We start from the raw sequence: 22,706 nt of genomic DNA, 5'->3' as shown, positions 1-22,706 counted from the left end.
AAGTCTGGTGGGCTGCTGTCTATGGGGTCGCACAGAGTCGGACACAACTGAAGTGACTTAGCAGCAGCAGCAGCTCAGAGAATGATGAATCATTTGCTGTTGTATAATGGGTGTGTGCTTAGTCGCTCTGTCCTGTCCGACTCTTTGTGACCCCATGGACTGTAGGCCACCAGGCTTCTCTGTCCATGGGATTCTCCAGGCAAGAACACTGGAGTGGGTTGCCATGCCCTCTTCCAGGGGATCTTCCCAATCCAGGGATCAAACCAGGGTCTCCTGCATTGCGGGCGTTTTCTTTACTGGCTGAGCAGGTGGGAGAAAACACAAAGATCACTGAATGGCCGCATACGCTAAGAAATGAAATAGGTGTAGTAGGGGCGGAGCGGGACATAAAAATACCCTGTACCCGGGTTTCAATCACTTAGTGGAGGTGCAATGGGCAGTCACTGGGCAAGGTCCCGAGGTCACAGCCAGGAAGTGGGGGTCCCTGCTCTCACTGAGCTCACGTTCTAAACGTGGGGCGGGGCGGAGGGACAGTCTGGAGCGAGAGTCTGTGAGGACAAAGAACAGGCAGGGGCCAAGGGCTGGGCAGGGATGCCTGCGAGAGGGCGGCAGAGGTTGCCACACTGCACGCTTGGTGCCAAGATCGATGTAACTGTGGGTCTGTCCACCTTGTTTCTCCTCAGTGCCAACAGGGCTGCAAGGCATGGGGTCCCGCTGTTATGGCGCACTCCCTCCTTTTGAAATGGCACTTTTATGGGGAGTGTGGAGTGGAGGAGGCCGAATCTATATACTGATTTAGATCGACCCAGCGGCTCTCTGGGTCGTGTATGGATGAAAGAGTTGGACCATAAAGAAAGCTGAGCGCTGAAGAATTGATGCTTTTAAACTGTGGTGTTGGAGAAGACACCTGAGAGTCCCTTGGACTGCAAGGAAATCTAACCAGTCCATCCTAAAGGAGATCAGTCCTGGGTGTTCATTAAGGACTGATGCTGAAGCGGAAACTTCAATACTTTGGCCACCTGATCCGAAGAACTGACTCCCTGGAAGAGACCCTGATGCTGGGAAAGACTGAAGGCCGGAGGAGAAGGGGACGACAGAGGATGAGATGGTTAGATGGCATCACCAACTCGATGGACATGAGTTTGAGTAAACTCCCTGAGTTGGTGATGGACAGGGAGGCCTGGCATGCTGCGGTCCATGGGGTCGCAGAGTCGGACACGACTGAGCGACTGAACTGAACTGAGAGTCTCTCTGAGCGGGAAGAGGCGGCGACAGGGCTACCGGGGCTCGAGGTCCCCGGGTTCTTGGGCATCGGGCGGCGTGACCCGCACCAGCCCGCCCCGAGGAGCTCAGGGATCCAAGCAACAACGCTCTCGGCATCCCCGCTAAGGAGGCAGCAGCACGGATCGGCCCTGCCTGGACACAAGCCCCCAAGTCCACCGGGTCTCGTAACCGTGGGCGGGGACCGGGCACCCTGGCCCGCCGCGCGCCGGCTCTGGGCGGGGAGGAAGTGAACTCCCGGCGCTTTCCTTAGGCCACGCCCCCCATCCCGGCTCTGCGCATGCGCCTCCGTACCGCGCGGTGGGGCCTCCGAACCTGCAGAGGGCGGCAGAGCCCCGGCCGCCCCTGCCTTTTGCGTCACTCACCGTGTGCGTGCGGCTTCCGGGTCAGAAGTCAAGACGGCCGCCGAGTCCCCGCAGCTCGGGTCATGGTGCAGCTCCGTCCGCGCGCCTCCCGCGCCCCGGCGTCGGCCTCGGCGATGGTGGACGAGGGCCAACCCGCCTCCGAAGAGGAGGCGGGGCACGGGCTGCTGCTCGGGCAGCCCAGCAGCGGCGCGGCCGCCGAGCCGCTGGAGGAAGACGAGGAGGGGGACGACGAAATCGACGACGAGGCCCCGGAGGAGCTGACTTTCGCCAGCGCCCAGGCCGAAGCGAAGGAGGAGGAGCGGCGAGTTCGGGAAACGGTGCGCAGGTTCGGAGCCCCGGGGGCCGGGCCGGGGGCGGGAAGCGCCGCCTAACCGTCCCCCTTCTCTTTTCCGCCCACCCTGACTCGTCGCGGTCTCTTCCAGGGACAGAGCGCTTCTGAAGGAGAAGAGGAAACGGCGCGAGGAACTGTTCATTGAACAGAAGGTTAGAGGTTTGCAAAGAGGGGGGCGTTTCACGGGCCGGCTCGGGGCAGAGTTCAAAACTGCTGGGGTCCGGGGCGGAGGACAGCCGCCGGTGGTCTCTTCCGACAGCACTAACATCCGCGTGCTAGTGCTCCTCACTGTCCACCAATTCAGAATAGGGTCGGGAAGAGGTGAAGTAGAGCCAGACCCACCTCTGACGCGCGGCGGAGGTGGTTTATGTGAACCTGGGTCGTTGTGAGGAGGCAGCGCTGCGTAAACGGAGGGCTGTGCAGAGGATGCTTGGTTCGCGCTGTGCTGTTCCGGAGATTGGCCGCAGGTGGACGTGACTGTGAATTGCCCTCGGTGTATAACGTGACCCGAGGGTTAGAATAAACCGGGCACCCTTTCCAGCCTTCACGTCTTCCAAGTGAAGTGGGAGCAGGCTCTGAGTTGCTTGGGCCCCAGTCTTCCCATAGCTCACAGGTAGTGGAGGGCAGTGTTCGGATCATTTATTTGCTTAGAGGTAGGGCTATCCTTAAAATGGTAACTTCAAAAGCACTTCAGGGCGTGTTGTCCTGTTGCTTACTTTTTATGATTTTTTTTTTAACGTCTTTAAGAAAAGAAAACTTCTTCCAGATACTATTCTAGAGAAGTTAACTACAGCTTCACAAACTAGGTAAGTGGTGGATCTCGTTTTATTACTTGTTTACATACAGTGTTTCAATGCTGTCTTGGTATATTTGTCTGAACTCAAGTTTTAAAGTCTAAATTAAAAAGCTACCCAGGAGATAAGTGAATTTGGTGGGACAGGTGGAGGGAAATGTTCCACTTATTTTCCATCTGTGGCTGTTTCTTATTTTTGTTGTTTGCATGGGTAACTCTAGCTTCTGAGTTGCTGACTTCAGTGAGTTCCTACAGTATGTCAGTGTACTAGGGGCAGGATAGATGGTGTGAATAAAACAGTGTTTTGAAGTTCATCCTTTAGTGGGGTGTGGAGTACTAGTCTATTATCCATAGGCTCCTAGAACTCAGCTTGTCCCGTGCTTGCCTTACCTACTTCTCCCTCCTTGTTAAAGTGAAGTCACTCAGTCCTGTCCAACTCTTTGTGCCCCTGTGGACTGTTTCCATGGGGTTTTCCAGGCAAGAGTACTGGAGTGGGTTGCCATTTCCTTCTCCGGGGTATCTTCCCGACCCAGGGATCGACCCTGGGACTCCCGCATTGTAGGCAGATGCTTTACCATCTGAGCCACAGAATTTTCCCCTCCTTCTTCCCCTTTTCATTTAGTAGCTTTGCCATCCACCGTATGTTTAAAGTTCCCCTTTCTCCTCTGTGCTATGGCATCAGGTTCTATACTGTACTAAATTTAGATTAAATATTTGCTATTTTTTTTCCTGTTCCCCTTTGTCTCCTCTTTTTGCTTTCAGTTTAGCTTAGCCCTGCTAGAACAGTGGTTCTTTTTCCGTAGGAGAGCTTTTCCAAAGTTACTCAGTTTCTGAATACATCGTGGTGGCAAAGTCCCTTTCATCTTTGAAAACCAAGTTGTCACCTGTCCCTTCTTATTCCCTCTACCCCATCACTGCTCCCGCCGATTAGCTTTTCCACTTCTGTATAGACATCTCACTGTGTTCTGGCCTTTGACTCTCCATTAGACCACACTTCTTGAGACTACCATTGTTTGTCTCCATTCTTGTGTCTGAAGTGTTCAATTAATCCTTTCAGCTCTCTCCACAGGCCTACCACCTTTCACTTCATGTTTCAATGTATTACATAATTCTTAAATACTTTTTACTCCATCAACCACAACAGTCTGCTTCTTTGGAAGCCTGCTAATGTACTTTCAGATTTTAAATTCTGATCCTACAAGCCTAGTATAGTTTGTTGATTGGGAGTTGTTGACAGTGCATTGGGGAGTGACTTTAAGGATGCTCAGTAAAAATTGAGAGTGGTGGTAGTAAAAGAGGGTTATCTTATTTGTAAAACCAGCTGAAATTTTGTGGTAACCTGAGTCATTGTTGCTCTCTGCTATCCCAATCAGTGTTTTGCTTGTTCTTCCTTAGTGTGAAGAAATCACCGGGAAAGTTGAAAGAAGGTATGAACTATTTACGTAACCTCTCATTAAGTGTCAAGGGCATTTGCTGGTATTTGCAAATGTTGTTGACCCTGAGAAGGAGCATGGGAACAGGCCTGGTGGGCTTTAGCTTGTTTCTTTTTTCAAAAAAATAATTTATTTGGCTCTGCCGGGTCTTAGTTGTGGCATGCACATCTGTTAGTCTTGGCCTGTGGGATCTAGTTCTCCCAGTAGGGCCTGAACCTAAGCCCCCTGTGCTGGGAGCACAGAGCCTTAAATTTTAGCTTATTTTGTACTGTCACATACTCATTGGTGTGTAGTGGTTATTTAAAGTAAACTCCAGCATACAGTCTTGATTTATTTGTGCACAAATGCTAATGAGAAATATTAACTCAATTTTTTAGTTAATTTGCAAAAGAAAAATGAAGAACGAGGAAAAGGAAGTGACTCTAAGAAAGCTAAAGTGCAGAAAGTACAGACTGTTGGGTAAGAAGTCGTCTTTGTGTGTAGGATGTAGAGGTGACCTTTGAGGGGGGTATACCTCAATTAGTAGCGGTTTCAGACTGGATCCTCTGTGGGAAATTTTGGGTATTTATATTTAAAAGTATTTGCTCTACTAAAATGTAAACGTTAGTTGTAAAATAGCCCTGTAATTTTATCATCTAACCTGTGCTTACACAAAATTAGGATTTGGGGATTTTTCTCCACTATTTGAATCAACTAACAGAAATACTTTACTTTGAAAATAAGTATGGCCTCATTTTTACCTTTTGTATTGATCACCAGCCAGAATAAAAGCTACATGGCTGTAAGGCTAAAAGATCAAGATTTGAGAGATTCAAGGCAAGAAGCTGCCAAAGCCTTCATACAGAATTGTTTATATGGTCCTGGAACCAACAGAACTACTGGTAATTTCCTTACAGACTGTTTTTTCTTCCTTTTCTAACTGTGAATTAAACCAAAAAATGACAAATAATCCTCTTTCCTAGTAAACAAGTTCCTGTCTCTTGAAAACAAGAGGTTACCAATGAAAAAGGCTGCAGCCCAGTTTTTGAATAATACTTGGGGTAAGATTTGGCTTTATTCTCTTGAATCTGAGTTTTATATATTGAACAATGTTTCTTGTTAAGGAGCTGGTAGATACTCATGACGTATCTTTTTTTAAGTGGCTTCTGTTACTGTTTTAAAGTTGCTTAGAGAGCAGGTCAGTGTAGTTTATTTGTGCATGTGTGCTCAGCTGTGTCCACCTCTTGTGACCCCAGGGCCTGTAGCTCGCCAGGCTCTTCTGTCCATGGGATTCTCCAGGCAAGAACACTGGAGTGGGTTGCCATGCCCTCCACCAGGGGATCTTCCCAACCCAGGGATTGAACTCATGTCTCTGGCATTGCAGTGAGATTCTTCTACCATTGAGCCACCAGGAAAGCCCAGTATATGTGTACATATGGCAACTTTTAATTATGTAGAAAATTTGTGAATTGTTTCTTGGGAATTTTATTTATTCTTAACTGCACAAAACTTTTTATTCTAGGATCTCAGAGAAAACAAAATGCCAAGAGGTTTACCAAACGTTGGATGGTCAGAAAGATGAAAACTCCTAAGACATAAATCAAAGCTAGATGAAGAACGAGTACTTTGTATGTATAGAACTTAGTTATTTAAAGAATGTAATTTTTCTGGGAAAAAAAATAAATCACTTACAAATCCTTCTGAAGAGTCATTTTAAGAATCTCAAGTCTCTCAGGGGCAGTACCTAGTCACACTTCATCCACCTGGCGTATAACTGTGCCTCCTAGTCTTTGAGCATCCTGAAAGCAGCAGTTTAAAAGGACTTGTTTTCCTTTTTTTTTTTCCTGTTTTTCCATTTTATTGACCACAAGCAGTACCCACACCAGGAGGGCACCTCTGCTACCATCCGTCCAACCCCCACCCCTGGTATGGCAGTAAAAGTCTCTAACTGAAGCTCTCTGATGTGTTTGTCTCAGGTATTTTGGTGCCACTGATGAGACTCTCACAGAATATGTGGAAGAGTATCCAAGTGTAGATAATTGTTCTTTTAAAAGAAGGTTTAAGACTCAGTGTACAGCCAACAGACACCTTTGCCAAACCAAAGGATATGGTCATTCTGTTGAAGAGCTTGTTTATATTTTACTTTTAACCAGTTTGGGGGTTTGCTTTAAAACTGGCAAGTCACACACCATATGATGATCATGAAAATAAGATCGACTCCCTGCTTTCTGCATCATCTATAGCATCAGGTTTGGCCCAGATCCAGGGAGGCCAGTAAATGCAAGGCAGTCTTGGGTTGCAGAGCTCAGATTTATAGTAGCAACCACTCATTTTACTTGTTCTAACTTTATATTAATCATAAGTATGCAAGTACCTAATGTATAAATTCAACTGACACTCTGGTATCTGTAGAAGTAAATTTTTAATGGCTGGTTAATTATATCACTACATTTTTATTGCAATATAGTACTCATTTTAAGCACTTAAAAATGGAAGGTGTACAAAGATTAAATTAAGACACAGTAAATTGACTAAATATTTGGTTTTTATATAAATAAAGGTCATAACCACACTGTTGACATGTAATACTGTTATAATACAACAGTTCAACTTGTGAGTCTACAACAGAAGTCATCTGTAGTTAAACAGGAAACAAAGTTGAGAAAGACCATGTTAAAACAAAACTACTGGGACTAACAGGTCGGGATTGTAAGTAGCAACAAACATATTCACTCAGCTCCTGAGTATTTCAAGTTTTACAGTACACATTAAAAATGATTTCTTCCATCAACACTATAAATTCAAACTGTCAGATGTTTATGCATTTTGCAAGTTACACTGATTGAATGCTTATATGGGAGCGGGGGTCAGAATACCTCCCAATTTGAAGTTTACATCACCCACATGCTAACACAAACACAACTTGTTCCGTTTCCTTCCCCCCTCTCTCCCCCCAACAACGAAGGCAGGACTTTTTGGTTTCTTTTAGGTAATTGTTTTAGAGGATTTGTGATGATCAATTTGAATGTCTGGAATTCAGTAATATTCAACTCTTAGACAACTAAGAGGCTAAAGATGGAAAATAATTGCTCCTAACACTAAGTTAGAAAATCATTTGCATCATGCTGTAAACTAGGAAGCAATGTAAAGCGACAAAAACCTGTCCCCAGTACATAATTAAAAAAATCTAAGTTTCAGATCAGCAGAGCTGGTCTACTTCCATGTCGTCTATATGCCGCAATGTAAGTGTGAGCTCCGAAAATGCATAGCTAATGTAGGTAGTCGTCCACTGTGGCAAAAGCACAGGATCCGATTCCTGATCGAGCCATCAGTCCCAGACACTGGGTGGCCTGTCCCATGGCTAGGGCGAGTGGAGGTTGCTTTGGCAGATTGTGGGTTTCTGTGGAAAAATGATTAAAAGTGGAAACGCCAATTAGCAAGATATTTTAAACAGCATCTCTCAATCAGGAAAACACTGCATTGCTTACAAAATTACCAATGCCTGTACTGCACTTAACAAGCTAAGTAGCAAAGGTGGTTTTTAAGCAAACAATACCTTGGACATTACTTTGACAAGGTACTATATGGTCACTGGGTTTTCAAGTAGTAGTAAATTCTTGCAGAACTAAGACTTAGATATTCAAAAAATTTACTTCCATATTTACTATGATGGGAATGATGTAATTTCTTAACTAATGTTTATCTAATGTTGACATTACCAGAAAAAAAGGCACCAGGCTTTCAGTAAAGTTTTACTGATGGATTCTTCATCTTTCTGGGGATACGGCCCAACAGAGGCCACCTACTCCTCTCCAGGGCACAGTGGTGAATGCTATTTGGGTTGGTAAGCACATTGTTACACTTTTACTTTGGCCAAGGAAGGCACATCAGTTATAACTGTCCTTTAGATTTTTTTGGAATACAAAACTTGCAGGCATCACATACAGTAATGTAACTTGAAGCCCCATTGAGACATGAAGCTCTACAATACAGCACAGTATACAAATACGCACACACACCCCCACAGCAGTGTAAGTCTGGTCATTCCTTTTGCAGGAACTACATATAGTTAATAAATTTAAGCACTATTTATAGTTGAACTACATAATTTAGGGCACAATATGTAAGACTATATATATATCTCCTGGATAGTGGTCCTAAGCAATTGACTACTTGAAATTTTAATTCCCCTGGAGAACATAAGATTCTTAACTGTCACATGAAAACTGGTCACTTTTCTTCAAAAATTCTGAATCTGAGCGTTACCCAGATACAAAGCAATTAGGACTTCATGATTACCTATAATGTAGTCATTTCAAAAAGACAGTTACAGTAAACTATAATTTGCCCTACAATTCTAGCACTGCTACTGAGTATACTTATTTTTTATCAGTAGAACTAAATTAATTTTGAATAACCAAAGCAACATATTAACCAAAGTTCACATCATTATATACAAATCCTAAATGTGAGAAAATTATAACAATACCAATTCCTATGCCCAAACTTCACTATTAAGCCACAACACAATTAATTAATAATGAACTTTATCAGAGAAAAGAAGTAAGGCCCCAATGTCAGAACTCTAAATTGCTCCCCTGGCTTTGGCTCCAGTCTCCTGCCTGCACACTGACACTGTGCACGGCCCTCATCTAAGAGTGTCACATGTTCCTCAAAGCTCCCAAGCCTAATGGCCAAACAGCACACAACAGACTTTAAACTGGTAGCTCCCATTTTTCTTGAGGAATTACATTCTAAAATGGAAGGTGAAAAGTCACTCATCCAAATTCCCTTTGAAAAAAAATGCCCAGGTATTAAAATGTCATTTTATGTAAATAATCAACCCTATGTAGTTTATACTGGAGAAGGCAATGACACCCCACTCCAGTACTCTTGCCTGGAAAATCCTATGGACGGAGGAGCCTGGTGGGCTGCAGTCCATGGGGTCACTTAAGAGTTGGATACAACTGAGCGACTTCACTTTCACTTTTCATTTTCATGCATTGGAGAAGGAAATGGCAACCCACTCCAGTGTTCTTGCCTGGAGAATCCCAGGGATGGGGGAGCCTGGTGGGCTGCCCTCTATGGGGTCGCACAGAGTCGGACATGACTGAAGTGACTTAGCAGCAGCAGCAGCATGTAGTTTATATATAAATGCATAAAACGTGCAGTTACTGAATTCATTTAAAGAGCATCTGTTCAGTTTATAAGCACCGCACTCTGCTCCCAAAGAATGGCTACCAGTCGGGACAGCAAGTCCCATTTCCCACTTTGGGCTCCCCCTGGCTAAGCCTACATACTGCTGCCACCCCCCACACACCCTTTTTCACTTGCTAAGGGCATGTAGTTAAATCTTTAATGCAAACAGCCTGCGTCTCCAAGAGCTGGGGCTGACAGCACTGAAGAGCCCCCTGGAGGCCCCGAGTGATTCAGGCCAGGAATGCTGTGTCCACATTCACACAGACACTTGTTTTCCAGACTTGTTTTCTTGTATCACAAGATATACCCCAATGCATTGTTTTTATTCCACTGGAATCCATTTAATCGGGGACTGAGATAATAGGAATTTTTCTATACTGTGAGGTAATTTTTTTTTTAATGTAGGAAACCTTTCCCTCAAGATTTTACCAAAGGATAAATGCCAGCACAAATACTGTCTCAAATACTCAAGAGACTAGTTGAAGCTGTGCTTTCTGGCTTCACTTACCTAATATTGCACTGTTAAGAGCTGAGCACACAGGTTCTCTCTGAATTGGGTCAAGCTGATTTCCAACTGGGCTGTTCCAAGGATCTGAATAGGCTAGTAAACTGAATGCATCCTGTTGAAAACAGCAATTTGATTAAGTCAGATAGTTCAGTGTCTGCTCACTATGGCTTCAACTTGAGAGACAGGTAAAATACAACCTTAAGGCACTGAATTAACACTTCAACTCATTTACCCCTGTGATCTGAGGCTGTTTTTTAACAACTAGATTATGCAGCAAAGTCTAATCTGTTTTCCTATTTTTTACAAACAGCCATTTTCACCATCCACCACTTATACCTACAAAACATACAGAACAGAAATAAAATGGAAAAAACTCATTCTTGTGGAATGGGCTACTACTGTTTAAGTTAAAGACAAAACATTCAGATGCTCTATAATTAATGACCACTGATAGCAATGTGACATTAAAAGGATATGACCTGCCATATATTTTTTTAAAAAAATAGATGGGGGAAACTGGACACATCTTACTGGACGTCTTCTCAAACTCAGCGATCAAAACAACTAGCTCCCCTTCAAGAACACTCAGGCGTCCCAACCACCTTCAGACTGCCCCTCCTGAAGCAACTGACATCCAGCATTCTTTTCAGGTGATGGCTCTTGTCTTTCTGTGGGAGGATAGAACTACGGATGGAACTACGACGGTTTCAGACGTTGGCCTCAAGTGGAGCTGCATCACTAGTGTAGCCTTTGGCAAGAACAACTTTCCTAAGTATCAGTTTCATCATCTGTATAATGGGGATTGGGCTTCCCAGGTGGCTCAGTGGTAAAGAATCTGCTTGCCAGCGCAGGAGCCACAGAAGCTGCAGGTTCAATCCCTGGGTCAGGAAGATCCCCTAGAGGAGGAAATGGCAACGTGTATACTTGCTGGGATATTTCCAAGGACAGAGGAGCCTGGAGGGATACAGTCCATGGAGTTGCAAAGAGTCAGACACGACTGAGCACAACCCCTCTTCCCCCGACATCACAGGGATTATAAGAGGTCCTATTTCAGTTTATGAGGACTCAATGAGCTAAAGAAATTAGCCATGTCAGTTCACGCTAATCTTTCAATGAATGATAAATTACTGTTTTGCCAGAAATCAACACCCCAATCCAGAATAATATGATGATGCAGATATAGACAGTTAGACATAGGACACCTTCCTAGTTCACATGGGGTACGTGGAGAAGTGCTGAGGGAACGAAATCAGTGAATTCAGTAACAACACTCAGAATGCCAGTCACTGAAATGTGGAAGACACATTCCTGAAGAATACTATCTTCCCAGGTAAACTGCTCCAGCATCCCTTGAGTCATCTTGCTAGTGGGAAAAGGCTTCCTGGTCAAGTTTGACCTTGCCCTTTCTCATCTGAATTGGCCTCTGTGTTGTGGCGACTAGAGAAGAGCTGCCCATTAAGCAGAGCTGTGCAGTCTGGGGTTGACAACAGGAATACATTAGGCTCCCCCATCCACTGTCCTACACGGCTGAGCATTTCATTCACATTAGACCTCTTGCCCCACCTATTAATGAAAGTTCTTTGAACAACTTATACTATTGTTCCCCTGCAGTCCTCAAGATGCTGGATACAAAGGGGTGAAAAAAAAAGGCTCATATACCTGTTGATTGCAAGACCTGCTTAACAGTACTGAAGATATCTTTTGCATCCCACAAAGCTACTAGATTCTGGTTCTCTCCCAATCCAAATTTATTCATGGAGAAAGTACTAATATCCTGTTAAGCTAACTGATCAATCACTATTTCTAAGGACTGAGCTTTGCTCAAGACTTAATTCACCCACGTCCATCTCCTGACGTGCCACCCCTGTAGCGCACTTCAGCTCCGTTCAGTTGCTCAGTTGTGTCTAAGTCTTTGTGATCCCTATAGTGCAGATAAATTTTAAAAGACTGAAAAATCTGTCCAAGGAATAATCGCTACATAAAGCTTTAAGCACAAGACTATGCTCCTGAATCTACATCCTGACTTGCTCCCCGAAAGGTGGGATGCTGCAGTTCCAAATCTCCCATCAAGACCATTCTGTCTACACCTCCTGGTATTTAAAATATTAACAGAAAAAGATCGTGATGGTAGTAACTTATTGTGCGCTAACACTGTGCAAGGAAGTGTTTCAAGGGCTAACGTGAACCATCTTATTTAATCCTCACAATAACCTTAGGAGCCAGATGTTTATGCCCATCTTAGAAGCAAACTGAGGCCGTGAGAGGTTACCACCACAGCTAGTACTTCTGTACTTCTTTTAGTAAAAACAGTTTCTTTCAATTACCAATCTAAATATTACAAGCAAAAAAGTCTAAGATCTTGGCCCAGTATTTTCAGTACGGTTGAACAAGTATTTATTGGACGAAGACGGGGATCACTAGGGCCTCGTCACTGTTGCAAGGACTCACAGTCCTGGGAGGAAGGCAGATGTGTGAGCAGTGGCGCGCCGGGTACTGCTTGCTAACAGTGTACTGTGTCACAAGCAGCAGCCGGAGACACAGGCTGAGAGGAGAGAAAAGCCCTGGATGGTGGGAGCCATGGGTATGAGCTTAGATCCTGAAACACCCTAGAAAACTCCCATTTTTTCCAGTGCAGCTATAGGAGCTGTTAGTCACTCAGCCGTGTCCCCACTCTCTGGGGCCCCAAGGGCTGTAGCCCGCCAGGCTCCCCTGTCCCTGGGAGTCTCCAGGCAAGAGGACTGGAGTGGGTTGCCATGCCCTCCTCCAGGGCCTCTCCCTGACCCCAGGACTGAACCCGTGACTCCTGCACTGGCAGCCTGGGTCTTTACCACTAGCACCACCTGGGAGCTGGAAATACATTTTTATGGCAGCAAGGACAACACAAAACAGGATAACCGCAATTACCAACCAGATGAAATATTAAGATACGCCCATGCGTTTAAGACAGAACACTGAAAATACCTGTAAGAGATCGTGGTATTATGGGTTACTTTTTATTTTAGAAAAAATTTACCTCAGTGGAAATAATTTCTGAGGGAAATATGACATTTAGGTAGGATTCTCAAACCGTACTTATATTTGGCTTAAAATCAGTAACAGTTTCTAAGCAGGATGCGCCTAAATGATTCAATTTCTGCTTCAGTTACTTGATTAAGAGCCACTTGCAGACTGGGGCTGCGTATTCTAACCTGACCCACCCAGCCCTCCAGCTTGACCCTCCGCTCTGCAAGGTTCAGTACACAGCTGTTGAACAATTTAGGGCGCTCTCTCGGGAGCCACTGGCGGACTCAGGCAGGTAAGCAAGAAAAACACAGACAACAGGAAGACAGGAAAGGACTGAGAAAATGAGAAAAAGGTCAAGCGAGCTCCGGTACAGCAGGGACCCCCAACCCGTTTTCAGCCCAGCGGGGTGGCTACTCCAGGGGTCCACTGTGTGCCTGCTACTCCATGACTGAGGAGAAGCAGAACACCCAGGCGCCCTATGATCACTTAGGTAAACCTCACCTCAGCTTTTACTAATTCCGTCTCTCTCTACATACGTATATATGCTTCAGAAGCTTGTGCAAATTAAAAAAAAAAAAAAGATAAAAAAACCCACTTCAGCTACCCATGACCTGAAGTGAAGAATTTAAAAAAGCACTAATTTCTAATCCTTCTTAACCAAGGCAAACCAAAGTCCTCTCTGTGTCCCCCTCCAACACAAATCCCCCAGCACTGTCCCCCAGGTGCTGAGACACCCCTGGGCCAGTCACTTGGATCTACCTGGGAGGAAATTAAGCCTGGGGAGGGTGAGAAGCAGCTCAGAACACTGAGACAGTAGTCAGCACCTGCACAAAGGTCAGAGGTGCAAAATCAAAGCCATCCGCGTTCCTTAGATGATAAATTACCTCTTCACTTCATTCAACATATAATCCAGGAGTATCTCTGAGAACAGGCCATGTAATGCCCTTTTCTGTGCTTCACACAAATCACAATCATAGAATAAGCCACGGAGTGAAATGTTAAATTTTCAAAGGGACTACATAAAATGATACTCAATTAGCATAAAGTTTTAACAAGAAAACACATGATCTAGTGTAAAAAGGTCTACGAGTTCTTTTTAAAAAAACATTCCCTATCTCCAAAATATCTCCTAAAACATCAGTTCTCTCCAGGGACAACTGGGGTCCAAGACCCTTTCATGGGTTCTTGTGAGGTCCAAACTATTTTCATGATACTAAATTGAGATAGTCCTGGCTCTTTTCTCACTCCTATCCCCTCACAGCTCTCCCAGTGGGGCTTTCCAGAAGCGACATGATGTGTTAGAGTTCATGAAAGACTGAATGCAGAAGCAGGGACGAGAATCCAGCTTTCCTTTTATTAAACCTGGCATTAAAGAGATTTACAAAAATGTAAAGCAATGCCACTCTCTTCTCATTGTTTTATTTTAGAAAGATTAAGTAACACTTTTATGAAAAATACCCATGTAACGATTTGTTAAAGTGAATCAATAATTTTAGTATTAACTTCTAGTAGAGAAAAATCAATAAATATAACTCATACAAACAAAAGCCCTTTGGGAATCTTTAATCGGTTTCAAAGGGTTTAGATACCAAAAAGGATGAGAACCACTGCCCTAAAACAACCCAGTACCTAGTAAGGAAGTTTCCCAGATGGATAGCTCTGGAAACATGAAGTAATAATAAAGACTGAGAAGTAAGTTTCTTAGCACTGTTGATAGCTGAAAAGATTTTACAAAGTTGTATTAGGTTGATACAAAAGTAACTGCTGGTTCAGATGGTGTATTTTAAATCATTATAACGAGGCTCAAACACATCTTTATTAATCAAAACAGGAACCATTACAATCAACACATTTTTGCCATCAAGAATTAAGCCTGTTTATTCCTGTAGCATAAAAATCCATGCTTTGGGATTCGACTAATTCTTGGAAAGCATTTTCTGCCTCCTGCTGGTTGTGGAAGCATTTTCCCTGCAAAAAGTTGTTGTGGTGCTTGATGTGGCAGCTGGCTGGCAAGAGGTCAGGTGAATACGGCAGATGAGGCAAAACTTTGTATCCAAACTTGTTCAACTTTTGAAGTGTAAGCTGTGCAACGTGGTCAGGCCTTGTCACAGAGAACTGGGCCCATTCTGCTGACCAATGTCAGCTGCAGGCGTGGCAGTTTTTGGTGCATCTCATTGATTTGCTGAGCATACTTCTCAGATGTAACAGTTTCACCAGGACTCAGAAAGCTGCAGTGGATCAGATGGGCAGCAATCACCAAACAGTGACCAGGACCTTTATTTGGGGCAAGTTGGCTTTCGGAAGTGCTTTGGAGCTTCTTCTTGGTCCAAGCACTGAACTGGCTGTCACCAGCTGTCTATATAAAATCCACTTTTTGTCACATGTCACAATTTGATCGAGAAATGGTTCGTTGTTGTTTAGTACAGTAAGAGAAGATGACAGTTCAAAATGACAATTTTTTTGATTATCGGTCAGCTCAAGAGGCACCTGCTTTTCAAGCTTTTTCACCTTTCCAATCTGCTTCATATGCCAAATGAACACAGAATGATCAACGCCGAGTTCTTTGGCAACTTCTCATGTAGTTTAAGAGGAACAGCTTCAGTGATGGCTCTCAACTGGTCGTTGTCAACTTCCAGTGGCCCACTGTACTCCTCACCTTCAAGGCTGCTGTCATCTTTGCAAGGCTTCTTGAACCGCCACTGCACTGTGTGTTGGTTAGCAGTTCCTGGGCCAAATGCGGCTGTTGGTTTTGCAAGTTGCCTCCACTGCTTTACGACCCATTTTGAACTCAAAGAAAAAAATTACTCGAATTTTCCTTTTATCTAACATTTCTGTAGTCTATAAGTCATCAGCAAAAAAACCAAACTGAGAAATGCGCATTAAAATGATGTATAACATAACCACAGTTATTTAAGAATGTATTCCAATATTATATGGCAAAGTTCAACAATGAAAAACTCCAATTACTTTTGCACCAACCTGATAGAATGATGAACATTTGCAATCTGGAAAAATCCAGTTATGCGTGCCTTTTTATCTGGAAGTGTCAAAGTGGCTTCTTGAACGTTCTTAGACAGGTACATTCTGCCTACTCAGGGGCTGTACTAAAGCTCTCAGTGCAGGTAGCTGGGGCGGTTATTTCCCCCCGATTTTACACGTAGTTAGTGCTAGTTGCTGCTGCTCACTGGCCCTCTCTCAGTTCAGCTCAGGAAGGGGTGTTGGGAGTCCTGAGGCTCGCCCTCTCCTTCAGTACCCAAAGTCTCAGTGTCAAGGCCACTACGTGCCATTTCTCCTTCACTTCTGGACTTATTTCAAAACACTGAGAAGAAAATGTTTTAACAACCTGACACCGAGCCCAACCTGATGCAGGCAAACAAACCAAAGCACACCAGCACAATGGCTAGGTTCCTGTTTCACAGGCCTACAGGACTGGTGGGACTTCTGTGACTACGAAAACAAATCCCATCCCTAGCTGACTGCAGTGCTGAGTTAAGGGAGCCAAAACTCCATCTTCAGCTGCTACACAGAGCTGCGGCCAACTAACTGAAGTGTTTCCATTCTGCCCGTTATCACCACCCGGCACAGGCATCAATCCAGAGGAGACCTGAGAACATGTCTTCACTCTTCTGTGGAAGATGACCCAACCCTTCGCCGACCACCATCAAAATAAAGGCCACATATCGCACATTCAGTTGGCTGCAACCCTAAGCAATGTTTACTAAAATCAAAGTATCCCACATTTATAGTTTGATCAGCATACTCACATTTCTCCTAATGACTCTGCCAATTTTATAGCTGAGAAAATAAAACTAAGAAAGCAAGTTGGTAAGAGGCACACGACACTGGGAAGTGCAGAACTGGGGGGCTAACCTACGTGTTTTACTGAAATCCAGCGCTTTCTCCAGCAGAGCCTGGCTGCCTCACCCTGTCGCATGTTTTCACCCTCGACTGGGCAGGAAGCCAGGGAGGAGCTCGTGTCCAGGTTTCCCAACACGAACTCCAGTACTGCTCAGCGTTTTACAAAACGACATTCTAGTTTCATCCGCACATTTATAATTTTTCAAGGGAAAATAAATTTACCTTCAACATTTTTTTATTTGCTGTGTTCTTGCCACATTCTCTCCTTAGCTGTTCACTCATCGCTTGCAGCTCTCTTCCAAAGTGAATCATTCTTTCTATGGCAGCTTGACTGCCTCCACACAACTGGCGCCTTAACTGGCTTGAATCAACTTCTGTAAGCAAAACAAACAGGTATTTTACTACCGTACAGTTGGGATACAATGGAGAAACAAACATACATTGCTTACAACATTTTGGACATTTCATTTAGTAACTACTTCCTAATATTTTACCTAAATATGTGGTTTCTTTTTAATTTATTATAATATGGAACCTTGTAGCTACAAGGAATACTTTCTCTAGGGCTCATGAGTCTAGGATCCAATATCTATCTAGCTTGGAGTTGAAAGTCAGGTGACAAGCTTTCAGTGTTATGATGTACATGTCTCAAGGAAAATGTTATGAAAAATTAAGCACAATTTTCTAAAAATATAGTAACACTGCAAAAAAAAAAAAAGAAGAAGAAGAAAAGGAAAAAGTAACTACTTCCCAGGCTACTTTAACTGACATAGAACAGTTAGAAGGTAAGATAGTCTAAATGACTCCAATAAAAACATGTAAATAAATAAATAAATAAATACCACACCTAATCAAAAGGGTTAATTACACTACTTTTAGGAAAAAAATTTACAGTTTATATATCTTGACTGACAATAATCACTGATCAACAATGCAAAAAGTATACATCACTAGTTAACAATATATAAATCACCAATCATGACGGTAACAGTTAATGTTTATGAAGCACTTACAGGCAGTTATCATTATACCCATTTTACAGATGAAGAAACTGAGGCAAAGAGCTCCTAAGTAATTCACCCAAGGTTACACAGCTAGTAAGTGGCAGTTGCAGAATTCAAATCCAGGTGATCCGGCTCTAGAACTCCTGCTCTTTATCCCTAGGCACAAATTATTCTTGGAATATTGAGGCTGCTTGCTAATACTTGATAGCGTAAAACTAGGCTGCCTTTCAGTCATACTCCTTGCTTGACAGAGTGAATTATACATTGGAAAACATGATCCTAAATAAGAAGGTGGTTGTGTAAGTAATATTAAGTTTGCATTTATAAAATAGTTTCTAGCAATTTTAATAAATTCCCTTTAATATCAAAATATTATAAAATCAAATAAAAATTTATACGCTTCAGTAATTTTCACTCTCCAATTGATGGGAAAGTTTGCTGCTTGTTTAACTTTATGGCACAATTTACTATACAAGTTGTCCACAAAGTAAAATTATGCATGCTAATACATTTTTCAGCCACATAATTTTGAGGGGGAAGGAACCAAGGGAGGGTGTCTAAACAGGCACCTACTACCTGCCAGGCACTGAACTATGAACAGTCACATATATTCAGGTTAAATGAATTAAAGAAAATCTGATTAGAATTTATAAAATCATCTCTGCCCATGGGGCCTATCTATATTGGCTATATTGAAATAGGTACACAAACTTTTTGTATCTCCAGCCTTACCAATCCTTTCAAAGGATAGTGAACACTAGTAAGTTGGCACTGCTGCATGACTGAAAGCGCTGCAGTTGTGCAGAAACAGTTCAGCAAAGAAAACTCCACAAGATGCTAAAAAATTAAGCTCTACTCTCTCTAGCAAGCCACTCAGAGACTTCTAAAATATGTTACTATCAAATCCAATGGCACACACATCTTTAAATTTGATTTATGTTCATCAGCTGTGAATCAGTACAAGTAAAAACATAACCTTGTAGTCATCAGTTTTTATTAAAAATGTAAGAAATATCACTGCAGACCCATTTCGGTGTCACAGTCCTCCATTTCGTGGTCATGTTTAGAGCTACCGTTTAGGAAGCCATTGGACGAAGCTTCTCCAACTCCATTGGAGTGGTGATCTGCTTCCATCATGTCTACATCATTACTGGAAATGAAAAAACAAACCTGATTTTAGAGACAGCACAGGTGCAGCTTAGTGTAATATCAATCAGTACTCGACTACAGAGCCTACTTATAAAACTGACTTCATAAGGCAACAGCAATCTGGAAAAAAGGTATTCAGTTAAATCTTGAATATATTCAAAGCCAAAGATGTAGCTAACTTTTAACGAACTTGCTGTCCTGGAGATAAGGAAGGAAAAAGATACATGTACTAATATGTAGTGGCTTTAAGACTTCCTATCACTATGGAGAAATCATTTTTCAGCACATATTTCCCATTAACTTTCAAAATTAGATCTGCACTTCATTTAATCAACTCCTGCCCTAAAATACCACCCCCCCGCCCTAAGCATGTAAGGGTAAAACCTCCCTGACAAAACAAACTGCTCCAGGCACCCACCTCATTTCGCCTCTTTCCCTGCCCTCATACTCAGCTTGCTTCTAGACTACTTTTTCTCTTAACAGTCTTGGCGTTTGGACCTTTGTCCTTACTACTCAGAATTATACTCTTTCTCAAAGGTATTAAGTGATGCCATGAAAAACGACTACTCAGTCGCATCCCCTCAGCCCTTTTCAGAACCCAACACTACTTTTCTCTGACAGGCTTTCTTATCCTCAGCCCTTTTCAGAACCCAACACTACTTTTCTCTGACAGGCTTTCTTACTGGCTGAAGATTCTAAATATACTGCAGAGTCTTAATTTCTGAAACGCTATTTCGGATCCCTAAGGCGTTTCCAACTCGCCCATTTCACACTGACTGGATGAACAGCATGTGCCAACAGCTCTAAGTGGCCACGCTGAGGTTGCCAACGTTTGCCCTTCATTCCATCCACACCCCGAGCAACAATATCTAACCTTCCAGATTTCTCCTATGAAGATCTAGGTAATGATTATACAGTCCAGAAGGAAACACTTGATGAAACTTTAGAAAATATTTATGTAAATAAAAATGATCGTTTCTCATTAAAAAAGCAATGCATATTCATTTGTAGTAAAACAACAACAACAACATCAAATGCAGAGAAGCAGAAAGCACTTTGTGCACAGTGCCAGCAAAGGCAACCACGGGTTTCCAGCCTGGGTGAGCGGGTGCATACACCCTCTGTCCGTAAGACCATCAGGGCACACGGACACGCAGAGACCTAGAAGCACAGGGCGTGGCCCCAGCACATCTCTGCCAGTTAGAAAAGCTTGTGTAGCATCTTCATGAAATGTGAGAATTGGTAAGAAATCATCCTGGAAAAGGTTAACAACCGAAGTGGAATTCTACAGCTTGAGCAGAATCTGGGATGGAGGAGAAGGTGGCGGGGAGAAGAGCATTTCTCATGGGGAGTCTAAGGGAGAAGGCGCGAGTCTAGAGGTCAGACATCCTGGGAAGTAGTCACCGTTCTGCAACTTACTAGTTACTAATTATTCACCTTTTTAAAAAAGCCACTTGCTTCTCTGGTACTCAGCTCTACATCTGTAAAATGGTTTTCGTGGTTGGTTAATACCATCTTTGCCTACTTCACCACACTGGCACAAGGAAAGCCATTACCAACTAGAAAATCACTGTTACTGCTTAACAGTTTAAGGCCGTTTAAGAGCTTACTTTCTTCTATGCTGCACACAAAAGAGGATGCTGTGTCATCAACCCCTTCCGTTCAGCTTGCTTCCCTCAACTCAGGTAATTACAGGTCTCTTTAGCAACTTCCTGCCATGAGCATAATATTGAAGTGAAAAACTCAACAAAGTAACTGCAATCCTACCTTCAAACTATGGTAGAACCATCTAATAATCATAAAGTACCATTAATAAATACTATAAAGTATGATGATGCACTAAAGGCTTGTTTACATCGCCATACAAAATTTTTATTATGATATTCTAATTTCATATTTTAGTGTGTCATCTCCACTGCCTACCCTGACCTCCCCAGCAAGACAATCCCTTTTCCTGCTGCTGTTTTTGGATCATTTTTGTGGATTTCACAGCCGTACCACATAATGCCATTATTTCAGTACATATTTGTCATTTATAATAGATAACCTGGAAATTCTGATTAATCTCCAAATTGCTAAATACAGAGTTTTTACATGCACTTCTCCAGGAGCATATTTACACTGAGAGTCACTGTAAACATTAGGTGCTGTCTCCTTCAATGGGAGAATTTTGCACTGATGCATATTCCCCCAAAATGCAGTGTGACCCATCAATTCAGACCAAACCAACATCAATCAAATTGATAAAAATCCGTAAGAACTTGCCCTCACACACTAGCATTTAATTCAAATGGTTGTATTTCACGAACCTTTAGGTTTCATGAATAGAAACTTGAGCATGTCAGAGCACCATGGCGGGGCCACCTCTCCTCTCAAAGCTCTTCGAGTGGAGACCACACTAGCAGCACAGTGTCTGACACCCAGCAAGTCTCCAATCCCCTCCTTGCGCTGTATGTTTACTAAGTGACTTAATTATATGCTTTATGCAAGCTGTTCAAATCAAAGGTAGGTTCTCATCAACAAATATTTTTTGTAAAGTTAGTTATTTGTAACTCAGGAAACACTTATCACACTGAAAAACCCACACACAGAGAAAAAATACTTGAGAAAAAAATAGTTGTATATGTATCATATGTCAACTCCAGAGCTTAAATACACTACAGTGACTTGACTTGGAAACATTAACAAATGGCATTTCTGTGGCCACCATAGGGGTCTGCGGTGGCAGGAAGGCAATAGAGAGCCTGGATCCGCCCCCGTCACCCTCCAGAGGGAGAGGGGTGCAGAGGAAGAGGACGGGACGCCACTGGGGAACTGACTCCTCACCCTTTCATTCTCGCAGACCCCCACAGCGGCCACCTAACTCCATTTTCCCAAACTATTTCAGACGATGCCACCCATAACGGAGGTTGCTCACAGTGATGCCGGTGCTGGGGGCCTCATTACCTGGTGAAGCTGCTGGCCTGCTGCGACCTGGACGTGTTGATGCTGTTCAGCTCTGGTACATTCAGACCACACAGCTGGTGCTTGCTGTGGCAGTACGCCTGATGCGCTTTGTTAGATATCACACCGTTACTACAGCTTTCAAAACCTGGGGAGAAAAAGAAAAGACACTTTATAAACACAGAAACAAACCAGGCTGCGACAGATCTACCATGTTCTGATGATGTACTTAAACCTTTCATAATGCAGGAAAGTCAGTGGACTACTTAAATAGGAAACAAGTGGGTAACTTCTCCGAAAGAACATCAGGATACTTAATTGTGAGCTGTAATCTCCTCCTGCATTTATTGAAGGCTTAGTTATGCATCTCATTTAATCCCTGCCATGAGGCCCAGCGTCACCATAACCCCGTTTCACTAAGTACACAGCGGGACCAAGATCTGCCCCAGCCTGACAGGACACATGGTGTCCGAGGGGCGCCGATGAAGAACACTAGCGTGAGACCCCCACACACTGCGCAGGATGGTGATGGGAACAAGCTGAGAGGCAGCAATGCAGAAAGGTGTTGCGTTGAGGAAGAAACAGCAAACGTGAAACCACAGGAAACAGTATCTGAGTTGGGTTTTAGAAAGTTAAACGTCCAGAGGAAAGGTAAGACCTTGGGAAAAACAGAAGGAGACAAGCAGAGCAAAAAGACTGAGAAGGACCAGAAATAAATCTGTAGAAGAAAGAAAGGAGAGAACTCTAATTAAGCCTCCGTGAGTCCAGGAGGAAGCGGACAGGCAGACCTGACTTGCCAGTGGCTGGGCTGGGAAGGGAGGAGGGAGAGGCAACCCGGCTAGGAGCCGGGCGTGGGGCCG

General features: G+C 43.5%; 2 protein-coding genes across 2 annotated transcripts in view; one reads left to right on the top strand and one right to left on the bottom strand.

Moving 5' to 3' along the window:
* Nucleotides 1-683: 683 nt before the first annotated feature.
* On the top strand, nucleotides 684-5,879 carry NOL7 (nucleolar protein 7). Its single transcript, XM_069563017.1, has 8 exons — nucleotides 684-1,971; nucleotides 2,069-2,129; nucleotides 2,725-2,783; nucleotides 4,166-4,197; nucleotides 4,581-4,662; nucleotides 4,963-5,084; nucleotides 5,166-5,243; nucleotides 5,705-5,879. The coding sequence occupies exons 1-8, from the start codon at nucleotides 1,562-1,564 to the stop codon at nucleotides 5,779-5,781; spliced, it is 921 nt and encodes a 306-aa protein (XP_069419118.1). The 5' UTR covers nucleotides 684-1,561; the 3' UTR covers nucleotides 5,782-5,879.
* A 706-nt stretch (nucleotides 5,880-6,585) lies between these two features.
* Nucleotides 6,586-22,706, bottom strand: part of RANBP9 (RAN binding protein 9) — a 71,407-nt gene continuing 55,286 nt past the window's right edge. Inside the window, exons 10-14 of the mRNA XM_069562997.1 lie at nucleotides 21,850-21,994; nucleotides 18,780-18,904; nucleotides 16,973-17,124; nucleotides 9,890-10,001; nucleotides 6,586-7,582 (exon numbers count right to left, since the gene is read on the bottom strand). Of these exons, the coding sequence (XP_069419098.1) occupies nucleotides 7,452-7,582; nucleotides 9,890-10,001; nucleotides 16,973-17,124; nucleotides 18,780-18,904; nucleotides 21,850-21,994 (665 nt within the window). The 3' untranslated portion in view covers nucleotides 6,586-7,451. The remainder of the gene's footprint in view (nucleotides 7,583-9,889; nucleotides 10,002-16,972; nucleotides 17,125-18,779; nucleotides 18,905-21,849; nucleotides 21,995-22,706) is intronic.

This window comes from Ovis canadensis, chromosome 20 (assembly GCF_042477335.2).
Source record: "Ovis canadensis isolate MfBH-ARS-UI-01 breed Bighorn chromosome 20, ARS-UI_OviCan_v2, whole genome shotgun sequence".
Lineage (NCBI taxonomy): Eukaryota > Metazoa > Chordata > Mammalia > Artiodactyla > Bovidae > Ovis > Ovis canadensis.
Note: the sequence above shows the minus strand (reverse complement) of the source record. Positions and strands in the feature narration are given on the sequence as shown.